Below are 23,655 nucleotides of genomic sequence, written 5' to 3'. Positions count from 1 at the left end.
AGAACTAATCTCATCCGTTTGATTGCATCCTTTTGAAGATGTCTTTAGGCTACAGCGGGGACCTCGAGGAGGTATTGGATCTGGCCTTCTGATGGGTTTCGGATCCCGTATTCAACCCCGAATACACACCTACATCCATCAACAACGATCCATTCCACTAGAGGATCATTGTTGCACTACCAATCCAATCCCCAAATTACATTATGGGTTCCTTCTTATTATTTTATGCATTGCTCCCCGTGTTTAAGATATCGTATGTCCGTCAATTATCTGAGTTCACTGACAACTCAATAATCGACATCTAAGACCTTGAATAGTACCACTCAACCTTATTGTCAGCCGGACCAAGTCCACTTGCAAGATTTGACTTGACAATCCTTATGAGCTCTCCAAGGGGACATCATCAGCCCTACTGGGACACGGATTCCTTCTATAATTAATGGCACACCGTATAGATAGCAACATCACCCAACTTACCGAGAATATTTGATCTGACGGAAAGATCTCACCCTTTGGTAAATCAAAGCAATAATTACTAACTATAGGTGCCCATTTATTACATCGGGATTAAGAGTGCATAATTATAATAACAGAGGTCTTGTTCAATTTGTGAGTCAGTGTAAATCGAACAACCTCAATGGTCCTACTCAATACACACAAAGTGCACTAGTGTAATTCTACAGTCAAGACAGACAGTCACCGAATTACACTACAACCGTTCCCGATGGGTTGTCCAACGCCATCTTGGTTGTGAGCCTTAGTTTATAATTCACAAGGGACTGATAATCATGGTCTTCTGTGTCTCACAGACACCAAGTTATCTACAATGTGAATTAAGAGGACTTTATTGCAAAATTTATATTTATTTTTAGTTTGTTACATGAGGTATATCATACAGGACATATTCAATACCCTCGTTTTAGTGACAATACCATTACCCTTAAACACTTGCTTGAAGACTCTTTTATTTCTTTCCGTCAAAGCATTGCATAGCTAGTCAGACACACATTTTGGCCCACAATTCCTTGTTGACTACACGTGAAGAAAACATGATCTTGTGTCTCGCAAAGTGTAGCGTTGGCCCTCCGTGTACCAAGAGTCAAGCAAGGAAATAGCTTGCTTCTCCATGTTTGATCTGCATTACGGTGTCTCGAGCTTGGATGACAAAAGAAGTGTTTGAAGCCTTCACCTGCCATGTCCAAAGGTCAGCTCAACCCAGATATGTAAGGTCAGCTCAACCCAGATATGTATGATGGATCCACTGTACCAGAGAGTGTCTTTCTTCTGTTGGATATTTCCATAAAATACGGGTAAGCAATATTGGTGTAGGGAATACCACATCAAATTTATATTTTAATGTATGATAAGAGAGTTTAAAATTAGAATGTAATGTGTGATATGATGTGTGTGTCAAGTGTGTAGGTGCATGAAATTTTACAATGAAAGAAATCTTAGTGGTAGGCCAGAGTGATTAGATACCAAATAAAAGTGAAAAATCTTAATGAATCAGATCGTTAATAATAGGCACTAGGCAGAAAAACTTAGTAGGTCAAGTGAAGTAGTAGAAAAATCCTAGTGGAGCAACATAGTCAAACTTTAACACAATAAAATCAAATCTTAAGTGATACTAGATAAAATTTAGACTATCTTAAAAACGCATAAGATGCTTTAAATTGACGATTTAGTCAACTTAATTTGGTAAGTATTCCTAAGAAAAATAATATACTCACCTTGTCAAAACTTATAGAAGAAAATAAATCCAGAAATTTTAAACTCTAATAAAAAAAACTTATTAATGCAAGTTAAAGAAGTACTTAATAAAAAAAGACTCCGGTTAAAGAAAAACTTAAAATTTTTTGTATTATATTTGAAGAAATTAAGTATAAATAAATAAGTTATAATTCAAAAATATATATTACAAAGAAACTCTCACTATACACAATAATATTTCAAAATCAAAGAAGACAAATATCATACTGTTGACTTACTTGGGAAGAGTGATCAGGTCCAGATCTAGTAAAATAGCACCATAATAGCCTTATTAACCTCACTACATCATAGGTTAACTCTACTTGAAAACAAGTTATTTGTGCTAGAAATTCACATACATAAAACAAACCAAGCCATTGAGTGAAGAGAAAGTATAGATAACTTAACTAAGGATTTAAGGAAGTTAACTACTAGAAATATAATTCCCAAAAGATGACTTAAAACTTACTCATTCCTGACATACACACCTCAACAATCCGAATGAATCTAACCACAATTCAAACAGAGATGTTTACTGGACAATCTTAAACATTAAGAGGAAATGAAACAACACTACTTGGTTGGATATGATTATAACTTGAAGAAACAATACATCTAATCATATATTAGAAGAACTTATAGATAGAAATTTTACTTTGTTTTCTAATGAACAACTCAATACAATGAATCCTAGACGTTTATACGGTCAAGGAATACTGTTATTTTTTACCTCTGTTTTCTGACATCATCGGATAGAACCATTGCATCTTCTCGCTGGAGAAGAAGAGAGATTAAGCCTTATGACTAACGAGTCAGCAAGAGCACTTTTAGCACAAAACACAATTATATCCATTTGAGATTAATTGTGTTCGGCCTTAGAGGCTTAACTTGAAAATGTGTAGGAGGAAAAGTCCTCCTTGTTTTATATAACTCGATTTTCTGATAAAGAAAATGCAATCATAGAACTTATCGAAGTAGACATAAATAACAACTTAGGGATTACTTATTTATGTCCAAATTTTAACATGACAATCAAAGATTTTGTCAAACATATTAAAATTTTAATACAAGCTAAAGGATATGAAAACTTCTAGAATAACAATATCCAATTGGATATTATATTCCTAGGAAAAACAATGAATCATATCAACAATAGGTTTAAGGTTGAAATCAAAAACATTATTGAAGCCCTTACTTCAAAAGACATCTACTTTCTAAAATCTCAAGACTTTAATTCTAAAATTTTAACTGGATTAGAATGGACAATCAATCTAGAAAGTCCAGAACAAACACTAAAACCGACAGATTCTATCATGTACAATGATAGACATGGAAGCTTAATTGTTAGATTTAGAAGTTATCATCCCTTTACATCCCAAAATGATGAATTGAAGATGAAAATATGATGAATGTAGAAGATCAAAATTCCTTTTTTTAATGATTTAGACGCATACATCTACCTACCAATCGGACTGGCTATTTCCTTCACAGCAGATGACTTGATTGAGTTAGAACAGTTTGAAAATAAGCATTACAAGAACAAAATATCATTGCTTAAAAACAACTTAAATTGGTATATCTTATGAATCTGGCTAAATCTACTATTATCTCAAGACCACCATTTGAGATTCACTATCCAAAAAGTTCTGTGAGAACTATGGATTATGGCCAAGGCCATCCACCCCAAATCGGGATAGCTCCTTATATCAATAACAATCCTTTACTCAGGACTATAGGTAAAAGGAGACCACCAGAAATCACTTGCTTTGGAAAATATTATGTGCTCCTAAATATAACTAAGTGTGACTCTCAGTTATATATGACATCTACTTAGAATAATGGATTGTCTCGGTTAAGAGAGACTACTAAGCTAAATACAAACTTTGCATAGAAACTGGTGAAACCATGATGTGTATGAGAAAAAATTATTTAGGGGATGTAGGTAGAACTGCTTGGGAAGCATATAAAAAAAATTCTCAGATGAAATAATTAGAATTACATCTCAAGGAAATAACATCCTCAATTGTTGTTACACCATTCATAGACTCCTAACAACTGAGATGCCAACACAGGACTAGATATATTACAAAGAGAAGTCATATAAGACTTAGAACAACTTTAGTTATTTAACTAGAATTAAATTAAACCTTTTTGTAATGACTTCTTAGCACTTACAGCAGTTTCAGGGAATTATTGTAATCCTGAATTAGGAGAAAGATTATTTAGTAAACTACCTAGAGACTTAGGAAAATAAATACATAAATTGTGGGCAGACATGAATGTATCACCTCAATATGATAATATAGAAGTACAAGTCCAACATATTATTGCTAAACTTAAAGAAAAATATACGTATATCAAAATTCAGAAACAACTTAAAAACCAGCAATATGAGTTTTGTAGTCAAATTTACACTCCCCAATACTATGGGATAAATCAACCTCATAGAAGACAATACCAAATGGGTCAGCAACCAGCTGGAACGAATACTTGGGCAAGAATAGAAGTCACAATGGGTCAACAGGGAGTTGGACTAGACACTTAACAAGGAAGTCCTGGAGGTACTAGGCAAGTAAGCTATGATAAACTTTTTGACACAGAAGTGGTGAGAAGTACACCTTCTTTTTGGGGTCAAGGGTAGTCTACATGGCTAGGCGTAAACCAATCATCTTGTGTTTCAAAGTAAAGGTGGACAATAGTTGTCCAAATCATAGAAAATATGTTGTGAACTATCTTTATGATGTAGGAAGCAATTTGATGATCCAAGTGACTGGAAGACTTCTGAGTGACCTGATGCAGATAAGTTTAATCAGACCAAGTCGTAGACTTCCAAACGACTGGAACAAGGTCTGGGTGATCAGAATGCTTCCCGACAACCCAAAGTCCATATCTAGTAATCCGATGGAGGCAATCAAGGGATAGAGTTACCTTGCTTCAGATACCCGGAATGAGTCCAGGCGATTGGAGTTCACTACGTCAGCCTGATCTGAAGTCTAAGAGATCAAATCAACAACCAGGTTAGCAAAGTCGAACAACTGAGCGACTAGATATATGTCATGTCAACAGTCGACAACCCTCTATAAAAGGAAGTCTAAGACTCTTGTTACAATATAGAAATTGAGTTATACATTCAAGATCATCTTGCTATTATGTTGCTCGCAAATGCTTCGTCAAGTTTCGTTGGCACTATTGTTCCGTATTTGGTATTTGTATATTGTTGCCAAATCTTTTGCTTATTTGTTGCTTAATCTATTGATCATCTTGTTTTGTAAAAAGTTTCTCTACCTCTAGAAGATTTCTAAAAAAGAAAACTTTTGAGAGGGAACTCGGGAGTGATCCACCTAATGAATTATATGTCATAGGTGTAGTAATCCTAGAGGGAAGTTGAATCATGTTAAACAAGTTGTATTATTAATGTGGTATCATTTTGGTTCTATTTCCACTGTAATTTACTTAATCTATTTTTCGTTGTAATTTACTAGTTTTATTTCTGTTGTAATTTACTTAATCTATTTTCCATTACAATTACTCTATTTGTTTTTATTATTATAATCTCGAAAAAAAATTATACACATTATTAATTATTTTTTTGAAGCATATGTAAGTAGTTAATCTAAATTATACTATGATTTATACATATGCAAACTTTTAAACATATTTATTTGACTTTAGATTCATGATAATCAAGCTCACCTTGAGTAGAAATTTTTATTTCATCTTTCTTGGGGTCCAAAAGCATTGGTACGCACTTGGCCAATATATTTCATAAACAGATATAATTTTCATACTCAAGAATATGGAATAGGGAAGACTACAATGAATAGTGGCGTATGTGTTCAGTCATCAGATCATGATAGAGATGCAAGCAATGATTTTTATAGTTTGCTTGATGAAATTATAGAGGTAGAATACTCCGGACTAGAAATGTGAGTTATTTTATTTATGTGTCACTGGTTTGACCCTATTAGAGGAATGAAGGTGCATCCACAATATAATTTGATTGAAATAAATCATAAGAGATTATATAAAAGATATGAACCATTTGTGTTGGCACAACAAGCGATTCAAGTATTCTATGTTTCATATCCTAGTTTGAAACATGACAAAAATGATTGGTGGGTTGTTTGTAAAACCAAAGCATAGAAAAAAGATTGAGGAACGTTGGGAAGACATTGCATATCAACAAGAGGAAGTTACGAATACATTTCAGATCTGAGGAATATATTATTTCAACATTACGAGATCCCAACGGAGTAGTGATAAATGTGGATGCAAGTGAAATTCATGAGAATGAATCTGATAACGACGACGACGATGAGAGAATGCCAATGAAAATGAGGACTTTGATGTTATTATATAATAAAAAAATGAGGAGATCTTTTAAAAATGGTAATGTATTTTTTATAAGTAAATTTAATTTTAATCTGCATATTTATATAACTCGTTGCTTACTTAATTGTCTATATACTATCTCATTGTTAAATATTTGATTATCTATTAATGCATTATAGTTTTTCTTATAGGCCATTACAGGTGACATTATTTAGGTGTTTGATTTTGCACCTGCTTTGATCTGTTAGCAAATATGGTAAGTTTTTTTCATGTTCTTCATTATGTAACAAATATTTATTACTTTATCTCCTAACAATTTTAGTTGACAGTTTCGACGTGGTGGGCATAGACGGAGTACTCCTGATCAGTCTGCTTCGGCACCTGCACTGTACCTATGCCCCCCTGATTCGGTAGGACCATCTCATGCACTTTCGCCAGTACCTTCATCGGATTCGTCGCCATTGCAGTCTCCAGTACCTTCGCCAGACAGTCCGCTGTTGAGTTGTAAGATATTCGAGAGTATATAGTCCCTCACAGAGATTCATAAGTATTTAAAAATTTAGTATTTTTTAAACTACTATCTTAATTATTTAACAATGTTTGTTTATAATTTTATGATAGATTTCAAAATTTTATATGTGTTATTCGCAAGATAAATAAAATAGTGAATAACATACCAGCACTCCAACACCTACAAAAGAGTTATGGTGGAATGAGTTTAAGATATATATCCCCTTTTAGTTAATATATAAAATTAAAATGAATATATATAATTAATTATTTTTTAAATTTTAGTGAACATTCAATTAAGAGTCGTCTGAAAAATTGAAAATAAAGAGAATCTTTTAAAAAAATATGGGAATCACATTTGACATGTACTTAATCATGCGAAAACTAAGAGGAAAAACTATCATTCATCACCAAAAAAAATTAGGTCAGGATCGTCGATTTTTAATAAATCGATGAGAGAAAAACAAAGGAATCGCCAGAATAAAGCAAATCAAACTTATAATTCTGGAGACTCATCTGTGACATATGTGAGAGGTAATATTGATGAGCATACATGTAGATTGGTAATTTTTTTTATAAACACTAAGTTGTTAATTTATTTTAAACTATTATATTATTTCTAACCATATTTTTTTAGGTTAAGTAAATAGGGAAGGAGTCATTATTTATAAACACTTTTACCCTGCATATTTCAAAAGAAAGATAAGACTTGGAGCGGGATTATAAGATATGAGGGGTTTAAAAAAAAGGGTAGCGGATCGGGTTTGGGTTAAACTCGAAACTCGTTAGAAAAATTTCCACCCCCACACGCCACGATCGCGGTTTCCTCGGTGCAGTTGCGACTGCGTCAGCAAGGAATTTCTTGGTCCCTACATCCTCCATTTTATACTTCTTGTCCAAGGACTCCCATAGTTCCTTGGCAGTTCTCTTTGTATTATACACAATGTATAGCGAGTTGGAAAAGCATTTATGTAGTTTCGACATAGGAACTCAAAATGAGTCCATGCATCCACTGTACTGATGGTATGGACATCAATCGCATCCTCAGCTGGCTTAGGAGGATCCTCAGTCAAGATCCAAGTCAAGTTCAGCGTGGTCAGGTAGAAGAGCATCTTCTGCTACCACCTTTTGAAGTTTAACCCAATGAATTCTTTGGTTTTTCCCCATGATTGCTTGGAACATTTCCAATTGGGGCGAAGGGGGCCTTCACGTGTTGAGTCTATTGCATCTTAATCATTTCTGTAACCATCTCAACTAAATGATTCTATTTTAAAATTATTACACAATCTTTGCTAGAGATAAGGAGAATTTGCTGAATTAAAATTATTCAAAATCAATTTCAGATTTATCTACCAGATGATTTGAGTTGATAATCTCAAGTTGCCAGCGGGGCTAGTTTGTTCATGCTTCAAGTTGTTTGAACACCAATGAGATGTCGTTGCTGTTGAGTCAAGTGCTCCCGAGCGTTTTTCGAGCCCAAGTGGGAAGCGAAGTTCTCCCAAGTTGGGAAGTCAGTGCTGCGTCCAAGTTAATTGAATCACCTGACTACAGACTAGAGACTTGCCTGAGTGGTTCTCGAGTGGGCCTCCATGCACCGAGTAGGGAGAGTTGTTGAGTCACCTGAGCGAGTAGATGAGCATCGAGTCAGGGCACCAAGTCGCTCGACTGCTGAGTGGTCAGAGAGCAAAATCAACTACTTAGGAAGTTTCTTAAGTCGATCAAGTCGAGTCTGTAAGAGCGTCTGAGTGCTTGGGAAAGAGAGAAGTCAAAGTTTGTGTTCGATGCAATTTCCTTAAAACCGATTCATCCCTTTTGATGGTGCTTAGAAATCACGATGAGCATCTATTTCTCAGGATACGATGGTAGATGACGATCACCACCAAGCACAGTCGATCATGATGAATTGAGATTATACCTGAATGCTATCATAGGCACTGGCGAGTGAAAAATACATGACCGAGAGGAAACTTGAGGGAACGAAGGGGGAGGGCTTATGCGAATGCTTGTCGTTGTGTGTCCATTGCTTGAGGTTGCAGCCTACTTATATAGGAGCTCAGACCTTCGACAGTAATAACTAGTCGAATAAAGGACATTACTTGTCGAGCTCGAAACGTTAGTCGATGACAATCAATGATTGACTATTTTATTCGACGATTAAGGATTCTCAATTAATTAGCTATTAATTCATCCGTTATATACTTAAGTAGTTTTCAAAAGAAGCATTTATATGGCAAAACATTGGTTGATTCGCTTGGGCAAAAGAAGCATTTATGTGGCAAAACATTGGTTGATTCGCTTGGGCAAAAGAAGCATTTATATGGCAAAATATGTAGTTAATTCGCTTAATAAACAAATTTTGTCCCAATCAATGTCGGCATTCGACGTGCACAAGTTTGCTTGTACACGAGTCACCTTAATAATTAAATGCAATTAATACACTACTAACAAGATGAATTATAATACTCCCTCGAGATCCACTCTTACCCCACGACCTATAATATGTCCGGTGTGTCATTCTCATAAATTCACTATAATAAATTATTTACAAAAAGAAATGAGATAAGTCTTTTATGCCCTGACTAAGGGTTGTTACAATAAACCCTCATCTTTCAAAGATTAATAAAATGTTAAATTAAGGGAGAAGGATGTTACTAAGAGACTAAAGCCATCAACCTTAATTTAAACACTCGGAAATCTTTGAGTACTTGTGGATAGAAGTTCACGAAGTATTTTTATGCAACTTAGAGTGCCCAAAGCTCTTGAAGAGCTTATATAATAAGCACTCTAATGACTCTATTCTAATTACCTTTGATTAATTAGAAAAAAATCTCAATCAATTGGATTGCCAAATGTAATAATTGGAAGCCAATGACTATGTGTTAATCAATTGGATTTCATCTATAATTGACTACCTAAGCCTTCAATCGATTATGTAAACCTCCAATTGATTTCTTAAGTCTCCAATCAATTGAAATTAACTTCAATCGATGGTTGCTCTAATAAAAATATTTTATTCATGTAATACTTACATTCAATTGACTCTACAATTGATTGACCAGTTGATTGAACCTCGGATGGTCCGAATTTCACTTGGCCTATAACCACCATGAGCATACATAAAAGGTCTAAGACCAAGCTAGTTGACAAACTACAAATTAGCGCTGGTTCAATAATGCTCCCAAATGGCTATGTTCGACTAGATTATTTTGATGTATTTGATAAAGAATTTCAATTAGATTTGCATATAATATTGATGTATACATCAAGTGTGAAAAAAGTTGACAGAGTGCACATGGAGCTCAAAGAGTTTGTGATTCAATGTGATAGACTTGCTATGATTTATTTGATGTAATCAAGTTTGATGGATTATGCTGGATGGCCTAGAGATTTGCAATAAGATAAATTCAAAGGTGACTAAACAAGGACACATCCAAGAAATTGAAAAATTCTAACTTGGCGGACTTATAGATGATGAACATATAGGCTGCGTTTGGTTTCAGAGACAGGGACACAAATACAGAGACAGAAAATAGGATTTCTGTCTCTGCTCCCGTTTGATTTTGAGAGACAGAGACAGAAATAGGATTTTTGTCTCCGTCTCAGACAGAATTTCTGTCCACTATCAAATTGGGGACACTGAAATGGAGACGGAGACAGAATTTCTACTCATCTCCGCTTCCGGCACCGTCACGCCGCCGTCCGGTCACCGTCGGCCGTCGGGCCGGGCGCGTTGGACACGTAGTTCGCCGGCGCTCCGGTCGGTGCCGGATTCCGACCGGATTGTGGCGGAAATCCGACCGGAATCCAACCAAAAACAGAGCCCTGCGCGCCTCAGCCACTGTCTCTGTATTACCAAAATCAAACACGATACAGAGACCATTGTAAATGCGTCCCTGTCTCTACTGTCTCTGTATTTCTGTATTTCTGTCTCTGTATTTCTGTATTTCTTAAACCAAACGCAGCCATAGTGATTGTTGATTCAATGGCTTGATAGTATGTAATAAGGTGGACTTAAAGGTGATCAGAAAAGGGTAATATAAAGCATCCAACGGAATAAAAATTCATAAGAAGGTGAACTCTAGAGTAGCTCAATAGGAGGTGGATTGCATATGTTGACAGAGAAGGATGATACGTTGAAGTAAGCTTGGCGAGTTTGGTGCATTCGAGAAACTGTGTTTGACGCAAGGTGAAATTGAGGGACACAAAAAGCATCAAACAAGAATAAATACGAAGAGGCAAAAGAGTAGTGAGAAATTATGAGTGAAATGAAATCTTAGATTTTAGTTTTTAAGCATCATCATTCTAAGTCACAAAGCCATCAAATGTACTAAGCTCTCCAAGGTCTCTTCATGCTTGCAAGCTCACCGGTCTTCATTGCTCCTCCTCCACGCCTTAAGAGTCCCCTGAGCGTCTCAAAAACTCACCACTCATTCTAGGTCAGCTATTTAGCAAAATCTAACTCTCGAGTTGCCAAGCTACATGAGCCTCATGTACACAATTACAACCCCATGTACATCCAATATATATATATTAATTACTCTGTTATGGTCAACTGTAACTTATCTCATGATTTACCTCGAGGCTCACATATGATCATGAAATTCACTGTGTAGGGAACGCAATCAAAGGATGCTGGACATCTGGATTGGCCGCCGTATGCGCTTCCCGATTTACCCTGATGATCGGTAGGAAACTTTCGTAGAACCGGACCGACCACCTCCAGGGATTGAGTCCATAAGATTGACTGAGATTTATCATGAAATTGACTATGTAAGACTATTGAAACAACAAATTTCATCTTTTACTCAAGTAAAAACACATACACAATTTAACTTAAATCAAATTATATAATGCTCATGCAACACAGAATTATTATATAAAAAAGGCAATTGTGATTCGGGATTAAACCGGTCCGGTTATTAAGGCAAGCAGGGAATAAACCGGGTGGGTCCAGGAAAACCAAAGGTTTAATTAGAAGCGACGGCAACGGGGGGAGGGCGGGTAGACGACGGGTGGAGGGGAAGACAAAGTGGTCGAGGTCCGTGATCTCTCGCGCGCATGTCGCCACCATCTCCGTCCTCCCCCTGCTTCCGCTCTCCTCCATTGACCTTTATCCATCACATTCCTCGAATTCCTACACTTTTCCTTCCCTCGCTCCATCTTCACCCCTCATCCTGCCACTCGTCGATCCCCCCATGGAGGAGAAGAAGGATGAGGAGGACGCCGCCGGCGATTTGGTGGCGCGCCCCCCTTACCGAAAAGGGATATCCTACAGCCAGCCTTTCAACCTGGACGCCTTCCTCCCTGGAGCCGCCCGCCGCAACGCCACCCGCAAGCAGAGCCTCGGCGGCGACGACCCAACCACCCGCCGCCACTACTACACCAGTGATGACTCCGCGCCTTGCTCCTCCGGTAGCTCCTCCCGCCGCACCAACCGCCGCCACCAGTCCGCCTCCCTCGAAGAGACCGGCTTCCACCATCCACCACCCCCCACCCAATCCCTACCCGCCAGTCTTGGCGGATCCTTAGGAAACCCCTTCTCCCTCGACCACCACTGCGCCGACTCCGACGGGGACGGAACCCTAACCCTAGAGCGCGCAATGTGCGAGTTCGGAGGCTCCCCCGGCACGGTGCCCGAGTTCATGGGAAGCGGCGGCGGCGTCGGCATATTCCGCGTTCCGGTCCGCGCCGCTATGCATACCGGCCGCCCTCCTGCGCTCGAGGTACGCCCCCACCCGCTGCGCGAAACCCAGGCGGGGTCCTTCCTCCGCATCATCGCTTGCGCCGGGTCGCAGCTCTGGGCCGGCCAGGAGTCCGGCCTCCGGGTTTGGAACCTCAAGAATGTGTTCGAGAACTGGGAGCCCGGGGTCATGGCAAGGAAAGGTGATGAGAAGAGCGCGCCGTTCAACGAGTCTTGCCGCGCGTCGCCGACGCTGTGCTTGGCGGTGGACGCCGCTAATGGCTTGATCTGGAGCGGTCACAAGGATGGAAAAATCAGGACTTGGAAAATGGAATTACCCATCGCTGCTCCAGATGATCCCGTCTCTGGTTCGACTGCTGCTGGGAGCAGTAGTGTTTGTGGCAGTTGCCTTCCGTTCAGAGAAGGTCTTTCATGGCAGGCACACCATCGATCCCCTGTGCTATCTATGGTTATCTCATCTTATGGTACTTCCCTTCCCTACCAGGTTTACCTCTACAATTTGTCCTGCTTTCATTTGGTTAGAAATATCAGTTGCCATTAGTCCAAAAAAATAGCAAAAGGTTTGTTGATATAGTCCTCCCTAACTCGGATAAAACTTATTTCATCTCAGTTTCCATAAGACCTAAAAAAAATAAAAATATGTTGCTATTGCCCTAAAATAAGGGTCATTAAAATCACTCATATAAATTAGAATAATTTTTAATATTACTATGTTGTAACTAATGTATACATTTATAATATTATCTAACAATGGAATATAAATTAGAGAAAATTTTTCATTTTGCCTCCATAATTTCACCATAATTTTAAAATGCCATCCTAAATTTTCAAAATCACCATTTTACCCCTAGACTTTGTTTCTATCCTTCATTGTTAACCCTTGTTATTCGACTCATGTGCATCCCATGTGACGGGCGACGTGCTAGTTCTAATGACACCTTGATTTCAAAATTAGCTTGTGTCCCATAAAAATGATGTTTTTTGCAATTTTGAGAGTAATTATGTGAGTAAAATTTCTGAACCCTCTTGCCACTAGAAACCTAAGGACATTAACACATCCTTAAAATTTTACCACAAGTTGAGTGTATCTAAATTCATCTTCCATCCATTTTGTTACGCAATGTTGCATGATAATTTTCAATTAGTATCAAGCCTATAAAATCATAAGTTTTGTGATTTTATAAGTAGAAAAATATTTTATAAATCCTTTTGCAGCTAGGAACTTAAGGATGCTAACTGTTATCCAACTATGCATGTCAATTGGACGTGCTCAGGATGGGCATGAGACGAGCTTGCTCGGCGCATGAAGTTTCCATGTTGTGTCCTGACACAACTCTAATTGAGCTATGCTAGGCATGCCCCGTGACCACACCACCCATTGCTTGTCATGGGCCCACGTTCAGGTGACTCATACCTATCCAAGCTCGATTTACACGTTGAATTAGTATTTAATTATTTTTTAAAAGAGAAAAATCAGCAAAAGAAAAGAAGTTCAAAAAAGAAAAGGAAATCATAAAAATAGGGCAAAAATTTAAAAATAGAATAAAATTTAGAAAAATAAAAAATAAATTCATAAAATAAAAAATAGATAAAATAAAAAAGGTGATGCCTAACTCAACACACAGATTATGTCTAGATTTATTCTGTGCTAGGCATAGCCAGTTGGTTGAGCACCTACCGCGCAACTTGATTCAAAGACCTGCTGGGCCCAACACGACACAACTTGGTCTTTGGTGGGCTGTGCCAAGCACGACCTTTGCCATGTTGCTGGTAGCTCAACCCATTTGACACCCCTATGTCTAATAGTGTGTTAATTTCAATGGTGCAAACTGATTTTGAAATCAACTCGTGTCCAAATATTAAGTACATATGAGCATCCTAGATTCTCTGTTGTAAGAGTAACAAAGTCTGGTTTTACTATAGAAATTATGATTTATGAGGTGCAAACTGAATTTAAATCAATTTGCCTCCCTCACTAAAATGCCATATTGCTGGACCAAATGGGTGCAAGTGGATTTTAAAATCAGCTTATGAGAAGATTTTGAAGACCTATTGATATTCTTAAGTTCCTGGCTGCGAGAGGATTGGAACCTGTGATTTTTAAACACAAAATCACAGAGCAAACCATGATTTAATGGGGTGCAAGTTAATTTTGAAATCATCTTGCACCATTGAAACTAACAAACTCTGCATCACGTATAACACTCATGATTGGGATAATGGAGGGGGTTAGGGGCTAATGATAGAGGGGGTAGCCAACCACAAAAATAAAATCTAGGGGATAAAATAATAATTTTAAAAGTCTAGGGTTATTTTAAAAAGTGATCAAAATATGTAGGCAAAATGAACATTTTTCTATATATTAATATACATAATGACTTTTCTAAAAAAATTTAGTATAATATGTAAAGTTGTTTAAGTTGCCTTAAAAGATTATTTTCATTTCTCCCATAATTTAAATCAACTCTAATCATAAACAAATTTAAATTTAATGCCATATAATACATACTAAAACTTTTAAATGTACATCTTTATGGCTTATTTTTTATTTAGGAATCAGCTTTTGCAAAATATTTCATTTTGTAATTGTTTATCTATTATTATAAAAACTTCAAAATTAATTTATTTTGAACTTCAATTTTTTATATATTAATTTCCTAAAAAATAAATTTAATATATATGATTTATAAAATTATACGCAGACATCATCTTTGTAGTCTTTAATAAATTGCATAGTATAAAGCAACGCATAGGCATACCACTTGTTTCATAACAAATACACTTCATAAATATATAGAAGGTGCAGTGTTGGATAATTTTTTTTGTCAAGCAAGTTTTGTAATATTGTTTCACGTAGGGGTTTTGGCTCTCAGCTGAATGATTTGATGCCGATGTTATGTTGTGTGTGCTAACAAATGATGCCAAAAGCACCAAGGAGGATAGGAAAGCATCGGGGAAGAGAATGAAGTCTCATGTTGACCTCACATTGCATGTGGAAGTTTTGTGAACCTTGTGGGCCTCATGAAAGTTCATTGGAAGCTCATGGACCTCGCTGTTGTCATGTCTCGGTTGATATTGTCGTTGTTGTGTCGTTGTTTTGTTGTACGCCTTGTATAAGCTTCTCGCGAACATCACGATTGTCTTGGATGTCGTCACCAATCTCATAGAAGCCTCGCTCATACTCAAATTGTTGCTGTCACCATGAACCTTGACACTGATCTTGATCTTGTTTTATGTGCCTGTTTGTAAGATAGACCAATAAATTTTGCCCATGCCTTGCATGGGCAAAATTTTCATACCCAACTGTCAAGAAATAAACTTTTTGAGCTGATTGTCATATACTAATTGTTTTAATTAGTCTCGGAGTTACTAGAATTGTCTTGATAAATTTTCATGATTTTAATGCTTCATCCTCCAAAATGGTACAAGTTAGAATACTATACTTCTTTTCAGTGATTTTAGGAAATAAGTACCTGAATGTTTTTGGTAGCTCACATTTTGTAACATATGTAACTTTCAACTCCAGGTGAAATATGGTCTGGTTCTGATGGTGGAGCTATAAAGGTATGGCCATGGGATGCCATTGGCAAGGCCCTTTCTCTCAAAGCAGAGGAAAGACATATTGCTGCTTTACTAATGGAGAGGTCGTACATTGACCTAAGGAGCAAATTTACTGTGAATGGTGTTTGCACCTTACCTTCTTTTGATGTAAAATATATGGCATCAGACGATTGTAGCTCTAAAGTATGGAGTGCTGGTAGTCTATCCTTTGCATTATGGTATGCTAACTTCTATCAATTGCTTCATTGATGGTTCATTTAACAGCTTCCCTCGATTATTCAGATGGCAATTTTTATTCTGCAGGGATTCCCATTCTAGGGATCTATTGAAAGTGTTTGGTATTGATGGACAGGTAGAGACTAGGCTTGATCTACCATCTGCACAAGATCTGAATGTTGAAGATGAAATGAAGACAAAATCTGTTTCATCATCAAAGAAGGAAAAGTCACAAGGTTCAGTTAGCTTTTTCCAACGTTCTCGTAATGCCCTGATGGGAGCAGCTGATGTTGTTCGCAGAGTTGCTGTTAAAGGAACATTCATTATGGAAGATCAGCGGAGAACAGAAGCCATAGCTGTATCAATGGTTGGAATGATCTGGACTGGATGCTCAAATGGCTCTGTAGTCCAGTGGGATGGAAATGGCAACCGGATACAAGAGTGTCAGTATCACTCTTCTTCTGTTAAGTCAATTTGTACGTATGGACCAAGGGTGTGGGTGGGTTATGCCAGTGGCAAAGTTCAGGTTATGGATCTTGATGGGAATCTGCTTGGAGAATGGATTGCACATAGTAGTGCAGTCATCAAAATGGTCATAGGAGGCTCATATATGTATACATTGGCACATCATGGTGGCATTCGTGGGTGGAATATCAGATCTTCTGGACCACTTGATGATTTATTACGAACAGAGTTGGCTAATAAGGAGCAGTCTTATATGAAATTGGAAAATATTAAGATCTTGGTTGGAACTTGGAATGTCGGTCAAGGAAGAGCATCTACTAATTCACTTATTTCTTGGTTGGGTAGTGCAGCATCAGAGGTTGGATTAGTAGTTGTTGGATTGCAAGAGGTTGAAATGGGTGCTGGATTCCTAGCAATGGCTGCTGCTAAAGAGACTGTAAGATATTTACCTTTTTTTTTTCTTTTCCACACTATCCAGTTTTGAGTCTTATCTATTCCTTTATTAAAAGCATCAAATCAAAGGGAACATAAAATATTATTTCATCTGTTTTGACTATGTAAAGTTCAATTTTTTCTTTTTCTATCATACTTAGTTAATGCGTTATGATTCAATGATTGTAATGGTGAAATTACTCTCTTTCCCAATTGCTTAGCCTTTTGAAAAGGTGGCTATCCAATCAAACTAAGTAGATTGTCCTGTGTGAATTCTGCTAGTGATGGTGATTTGAAAATAGTTAGGATTAGTTCATGGCTTGAGCCAGATCAGTCTAGTTTGCTACCATACAAAAGAGGTGGATTCCTAAGAATATAAAGAAAATATTGTTTTCTGACATCTTAAAGCTTTTGGGACAGGTCTTCAACCAGTCCAACCTATCATGTCCATCCTAGTATAACATTTGAGCAAATCCCTATCCTTAGAGATGCTTTCTACTGTAACCAACAAAAATAGTAATCACCATTTGCAATCTCCCATTGCTTAATAGTATTCATTTAATCGTGTAGTTCATTGAAGTGCAATAGATGATGGGCTGAATTAAGAACTTCTGTTAAGTGAAAAGGAGGTTTGCTCACTGTCGTGTATTATTATTATTGTTAGAGCTACTCTCTTTCCTAACAGCTTGAGCATTTGAGATAAGTAATATCCAAGTAGGAGGTCATGTATAGAATCTTGCTATCTATAGATATATATCTATATTTAGTCAACACACTTGTCAAGCTAGAGTCAGTTGTGCAGTATTCACACGCCACATGAATATCAGAAAGAAAAATCTCTTTGTTCCTTTTGTAACAACTGGACCTTTCAAGTTAAATGATTATTCCAGTAACGTCAATCATATATATGCATGAATTTACACAGTGGACAAATGATATACTTAGTGGTAGAGGATCAATAAGAGGACTAGGGTTTGAATTCCAAATGGGACGAATATCTTGGAGGTCAGTTTTTGAGTGTGCATAAGTTGTGCTCCGGATTTACCCGATAGGCAAACTAAGGGGGAAGGCCGTCTACCTCTAGGATTAGTTAGGCAAAGACCGGACACCTAGATTCTAAAAAAAAAAAAATGATATACTTCATCTCTATGATAGTTTGATTGATAAGAAATGCATCAACCACTTTAGTAGTGGGTGGCCTATTGGTCAACAAGGGTTAGGATTGTGCTGACCATTTTTATGTGATAAAATTGAAGCAAACAATTGAGTGCAAATATCAAGTTTTAGTTATTGAATATCTAAGTTGTATATTTTAGATTTTCCTTCCATCAACTGAAGAAGTTTGCTGAACTAATTTGTGGCATAGTGCACCAAAGTTTAGTTTGTGATTAATAATAATTTAAGAATGCAATTTAATTTGCTGAACTAAGTTGGATGAAATTTTGGAGAATCACTCCTAACAATTTGAGATATCTAAAAAATGCAGTCCCTCTGACCTTTATGTGTAAGGGGGAAAAAATCATATTTCTGTCTCTTTTTTTCAGAATTTATCTGGTGGGAAATGATTCGGGTCTTTTATAGCGCAGTATTAGCTGGATGGATATGTTTAGTTCTTTATGCTACAGAAATACTTTCACTCTTCCCAGCATTGATAATGACTTGTAGTAGTGACAACTACAAATATGAGTTGAGTGCTACTGTAAAATCCTGGATATGGACCTTCGGTTTAATTTTATAAAACATTATATGCTAAGTTCAATGTGGGTGTGTGCCTAATTTCTATGGACATATTTACAGTCTTATGAGATATAACTTCTAGACCTAATTATGTAGAATTTCACATGCAATTTTGTTTTATGGTCAATGATACTTTCTTTAAATTTGTGCTTGCTCTTATGATCTTAGGTAGGACTCGAAGGGAGTGCTAATGGTCAATGGTGGTTGAATGCAATTGGCAAGACCTTAGATGAAGGATCATCTTTTCAGCGTGTTGGTTCTAGGCAATTGGCAGGGTTACTCATTGCTGCATGGTATATGCTTCATAGATGTTGTCATTTATTCCTTCCCTTATTTTGGAATAATTTGATATGTTCAATTCAATTATGCAAATGAAATATGTTGTTTGTACTAGTGAATCCATTATGTATGATCTCTTTTAAAATATTCTAGGGCTAGGAAGGGCCTTAGGCAATATATTGGTGATGTTGATGCTGCAGCTGCACCGTGTGGATTTGGGCGTGCTATTGGTAACAAGGTTATATGCTGAACACTTCTTTCTATTCATAATTTGATCTCTTTTTAGTTAAACTCAATGTAGATAAAAATTGACAAGGGCGCATGTGGTGACTCCAATGTGCTCTTACACCGTATGTTCTTGATTCATGTCGAAACATTGTCAATATGCACTATGTGGTGACCCTCGGTGTATGACCTGCTTAATCTTTTTAAAACCTTGGAGATATATCTTCCACCATAAGATTTAGATGACTGAGCTAAACCCATTATCTACTTACAAATCATACAATACAAAGTAGAGGAATAGTTTCCATTTATGCATTGAAACCCTCCAACAAATCATCTCTTTTTATAGTGGCTAAGTTTATGGTAGGAAACTCACCTAGATGTAATTGTATACATTCAACGAGTTTTTATTTCTTCATAAAATATTTTTTTCATCTAGGTTTCTTTTGAACTTTTGCTAGAAATTTCAGATGATTAAATCAAAACCTAATTTATAAGATTGGTGTATTTACTGAATACTTGTTTTAATTTGCAAGTCATGCATATTAAACTTATTCCAAGTGTTGGCAACAACTTCCAAGGTCTTTACCAACCAACTTGATAGCTGGCGCCTTCGTAAATCCATTCCAACTAATTTAACTGAATCTAAGATGACATAAATGTAATTTCATTTACAAAGTTATATCATTTGTATATTGACATTTTGTATGGTTGTTAATAAAATGTATAGTGCATTTATGTTGTAAAAGTTTGTAACAGATTGATGCAATGAGATATCTCATATTCTGTGTCTGTGAGTCGTTTATGTATTACTATTTACCATGTCCTGATTTAGTGCTTTTATGAATTTTATTTGATCCTTCATTCATCATTGGATATTTCTGGTTTCTGAATACTGTGGTATGCTTTAACTAAAATGATAAGCAAAACGGGTCATAATCTAAAAATTTTATACAGGGTGCTGTAGGTTTGAGGATGAGGGTCTATGATCGGTCCATATGTTTTGTGAATTGCCATTTTGCTGCACATCTGGAAGCTGTTAGTAGGAGAAATGCTGACTTTGATCATGTTTATCGAACCTTATCTTTTAGTCGGCCAACTACAGGGGCTCATGGAGCTTCAGGTTTTGATACTCTTACTTCTGAGGGCATAATGGAGATGTCTGGAAGGGTTAGCTATTAAATGTACAATCTTTTTTGTTTCAATGTAATTTTTTTTCTTTCTTTGTTTTGTAGCTGGTCCTACATCTGTCCAACTTCGTGGAGTGAATGTACGTAATAATTTAATTATTCAAAACCAGTTGTCTTGATCAACCTTTTCTTTTGAGTATGATCTAGTTCTCTAACAGAACCTCTTGTTATGGCTGGCAGTCTGTGGGATCTCAATCTGATGATGGCAAACCTGACTTGTCTGAAGCTGACATGGTGGTTTTTCTTGGTGATTTTAATTACCGGCTTCATAGCATCACTTATGATGAAGCTAGAGACATGATTTCTCAAAGGTGCTTTGATTGGCTTAGAGACAAGGATCAACTCCGAGCTGAAATGAAGGCAGGCAGAGTCTTCCAAGGAATGCGTGAAGGGCAAATAAAATTTCCCCCTACATACAAGTTTGAAAGGAACCAACCAGGTTTATCAGGTAGAATTTGTCAAAGTTAATTTTGCAAACTTATTCCCAAGATTTTGAAGGTTATGTTTTTATCTTTGTTATACTCCATAGTTTCTTATAACATATGTGACATGCATAATTTTTTTGTTCGTTACTTTTGATTTAAAATTTTACTGCCGTTCAAATGTTTTTACATAGTTCTTATGGTGTTACTGAAGCTTACTGTGTCACAATATTTTTTAGGATATGATTCTGGTGAGAAGAAGCGTATTCCTGCTTGGTGCGACAGGATACTGTATCGTGATAGCCGTTCAGTCTCTGCAGCTGATTGCTCTTCAGAGTGTCCTGTAGTTTCATCAATAGCTATGTAAGATTGGTTTTTAAAGTATCTTTCCTGTAAAGAAAGCAATATGGTTTAACTGATGAGCTCATATGTTTACGCACTAGGTATGAAGCATGTATGGATGTTACCGAAAGTGATCACAAACCTGTGAGGTGCATATTCTGTGTGGAAATTTCACATGCTGATGAGTTTATAAGGAGGCAAGAGTATGGCCACATAATTGCATCAAATGACAAAATAAAATCCTTAATTGAAGAATGTTATGCTGTTCCAGAAACTACTGTTAGCACAGATAACATTATTCTACAAAACCAAGAAGCTTCGCTTTTTGGTATCTCAAATAAATGTGACAAATATAAAGCTGTGTTCAAAATCATTTGTGAAGGGCAATCCAATGCGGGGGCAGAAAATTCAATAGAATTCTCTTCAAGTTGTTCCTTTGGCTTTCCTTTCTGGCTTGAGGTATATTTGACTTTATGGTTCGATAGTTTTTTCTTGGTGGAGTTTTGTAGTTTATCAAGATATATTTTCATAACATTCTATTTATATTTATGTATATTCTCACTTGGTTGTCTTAGTCACTACTAGATTTATAGCAGCTATGTTAATGTATCATGCCATCGAGAATTTGGCACATTACAGTTTTCAAACTTTGGGAAATTTCTTTTATTAGGCATTAATTAATTTTATTCGTCTAAGTTGTTTCATTAGGCATTTCTTTATTTATAACACAACCTAAATGTCTTGGTCACTGGAAACTAGGATCTGAGTATTTTCCTGATGTATTGGAGCTGTAAGTCTAGAACAAAGTAAGCAGTCCTTTTTGCATTCTTTGTTGAGATACTCTGGGCAAGTTATGAATGACTTGAGTCAATGATCCCAAAATTAGACAATGAGCTACCTATTGTGCGCACTCATGCACACGTGTAGACACAGGAGGAACACTAGGATGGTGTCAGGCCCAATCTCTTTTAGATGCTTCAAAATATGATAGATTCACAATATTTTTATGGTGCATGGTTGTTTAAAGCTATTAGAGTTTGGGCACTAATGTTACATTGTGTTTTTCCTGTGGTGTTTCTGGATCAGTTGAAATGTTGCATGAAACATAACTTTATTTTCATTATTTGTCGTTTTCGTAAATTTAGGTTCAACCTGCAGTTGACATAATCAAACCTGGAGAGACAATAGAAGTTTCTGTTCGTCTCGATGAATTTTGCACGAAGGAAGAGATTGTTGATGGAATACCTCAGAATTGGCAGTGTCAAGATACCATGGAGAAAGAAGCAGTATTACTAGTTATCGTCACAGGCACCGACTCAACTGAGAGCACAAGTCAACGGATCTATGTACGGCATTGTTTCTCCATCAGCTCTGATGAAGTTGGTCAAAAAGTTCCATCGAGAAGAATTCAGTCTGTCCATCAGCATGGATCCGATGGCAAAAGTTCTAAAACTCTCTCAGATGTGACTTCTGGCTTCAACAATATAAGAGTTCCATGAGGTCGCACATCAAAACCATCATTATAGTCTAACTCATCCCTTTCTAAATGCAAGTTCCATGAAATAGAAATCCTAATCAGATCTTTTATAGCAATCGCACGGTCCTGCAGGTGTAATTTGTAAATGTAATTCGTTAGAAGTTTCGTATTCTTTTTTCCTTTTGTTGTTGTGGAATTTACAGATTGACATTAGCTCTGTGAATTAGATTGAGCAGGTAGCATGTATCTTTTCCCCCTTTCATGCTAAAGTGAATTAGATTGAGCAGGTAGCATGTATCTTTTCCCGCTTTCATGCTAAATTGAATTAGATTTTGAGCAGGTAGCATGTATCTTTTCCTCCCTTTCATGCTAATTGGATTAGGCGGCAGCTTGTATACCGACCATTGTCTGGACAAAAAGATGCTGCTCTTGTCCCTTTGTCATTTTATTTGTGTTTTTTTATTATGCTTCAGTTTCTTTGCTTGTACATTTGATACAACTCAATTGTATGTGCCACGAATTAATAATTTTAAAATTTTAGAATTAGCTCAATGAGTAAAGTTGTTAAGTGGATTGAGATAAAATTTTATCAATATATTTTAAAGTGAATCTAAATGGACCAATTATTTGTGACTCGTGTGAGTTGAGAATTTTTTCTTTCAAAATTTAAAATTAAAATAGAAAATTTAATGAGTGGATGAATTTGATCCATATAAATTGTAATTTAAATTTAAAATTTTTAATTTTTTTATATTTTTTGATAAGTCATTTGATTTGTTTAATTCGTAATTTATTTTAAATTGGATTGAATCGAAGATTTTTAAGTCTGTTTCATTCTATTATATAATGAGTTGATAATATTATTTATTAATGGTTTAGAGAAATACATAAGAAAATAAGAATTTAAATTTTAACAGAGAGGAATATTTAAAAAAAATCTGTTTATTTATCTAATAAATAAATTAACGAGATAGTATGGAAAAAAACACGCGGAGTTGAAATGTATTTGGAAGATTC

At 36.4% G+C, this 23,655-nt stretch overlaps 1 protein-coding gene across 1 annotated transcript; it reads left to right on the top strand.

Annotated features, from left to right (window-relative positions):
- The first annotated feature begins 11,786 nt into the window (after positions 1–11,786).
- LOC141811995 (type II inositol polyphosphate 5-phosphatase 15-like) lies at positions 11,787–22,660 on the top strand. Its single transcript, XM_074700079.1, has 11 exons — positions 11,787–12,756; positions 15,819–16,071; positions 16,157–16,970; positions 18,872–18,996; positions 19,136–19,220; positions 20,165–20,330; positions 20,443–20,477; positions 20,578–20,845; positions 21,059–21,182; positions 21,263–21,620; positions 22,307–22,660. The coding sequence occupies exons 1-11, from the start codon at positions 11,787–11,789 to the stop codon at positions 22,658–22,660; spliced, it is 3,552 nt and encodes a 1,183-aa protein (XP_074556180.1).
- Positions 22,661–23,655: the final 995 nt, after the last annotated feature.

Source organism: Curcuma longa, chromosome 17, assembly GCF_044706935.1.
Source record: "Curcuma longa cultivar G26 ecotype Majalengka, Jawa Barat chromosome 17, ITB_CL_G26_1.1, whole genome shotgun sequence".
Taxonomy (NCBI): domain Eukaryota; kingdom Viridiplantae; phylum Streptophyta; class Magnoliopsida; order Zingiberales; family Zingiberaceae; genus Curcuma; species Curcuma longa.
This window is presented reverse-complemented; position numbering and strand designations above follow the sequence as displayed.

Excerpts from the sequence above, each read along its gene's own strand:
- LOC141811995 (XM_074700079.1), top strand. The coding sequence starts at position 11,787 with ATGGAGGAGAAGAAGGATGAGGAGGACGCCGCCGGCGATTTGGTGGCG. Across the intron at positions 16,971-18,871 it reads TGGCTGCTGCTAAAGAGACT|GTAGGACTCGAAGGGAGTGC; the intron begins GTAAGATATTTA and ends TTATGATCTTAG. Across the intron at positions 21,621-22,306 it reads GCTTTCCTTTCTGGCTTGAG|GTTCAACCTGCAGTTGACAT; the intron begins GTATATTTGACT and ends TCGTAAATTTAG.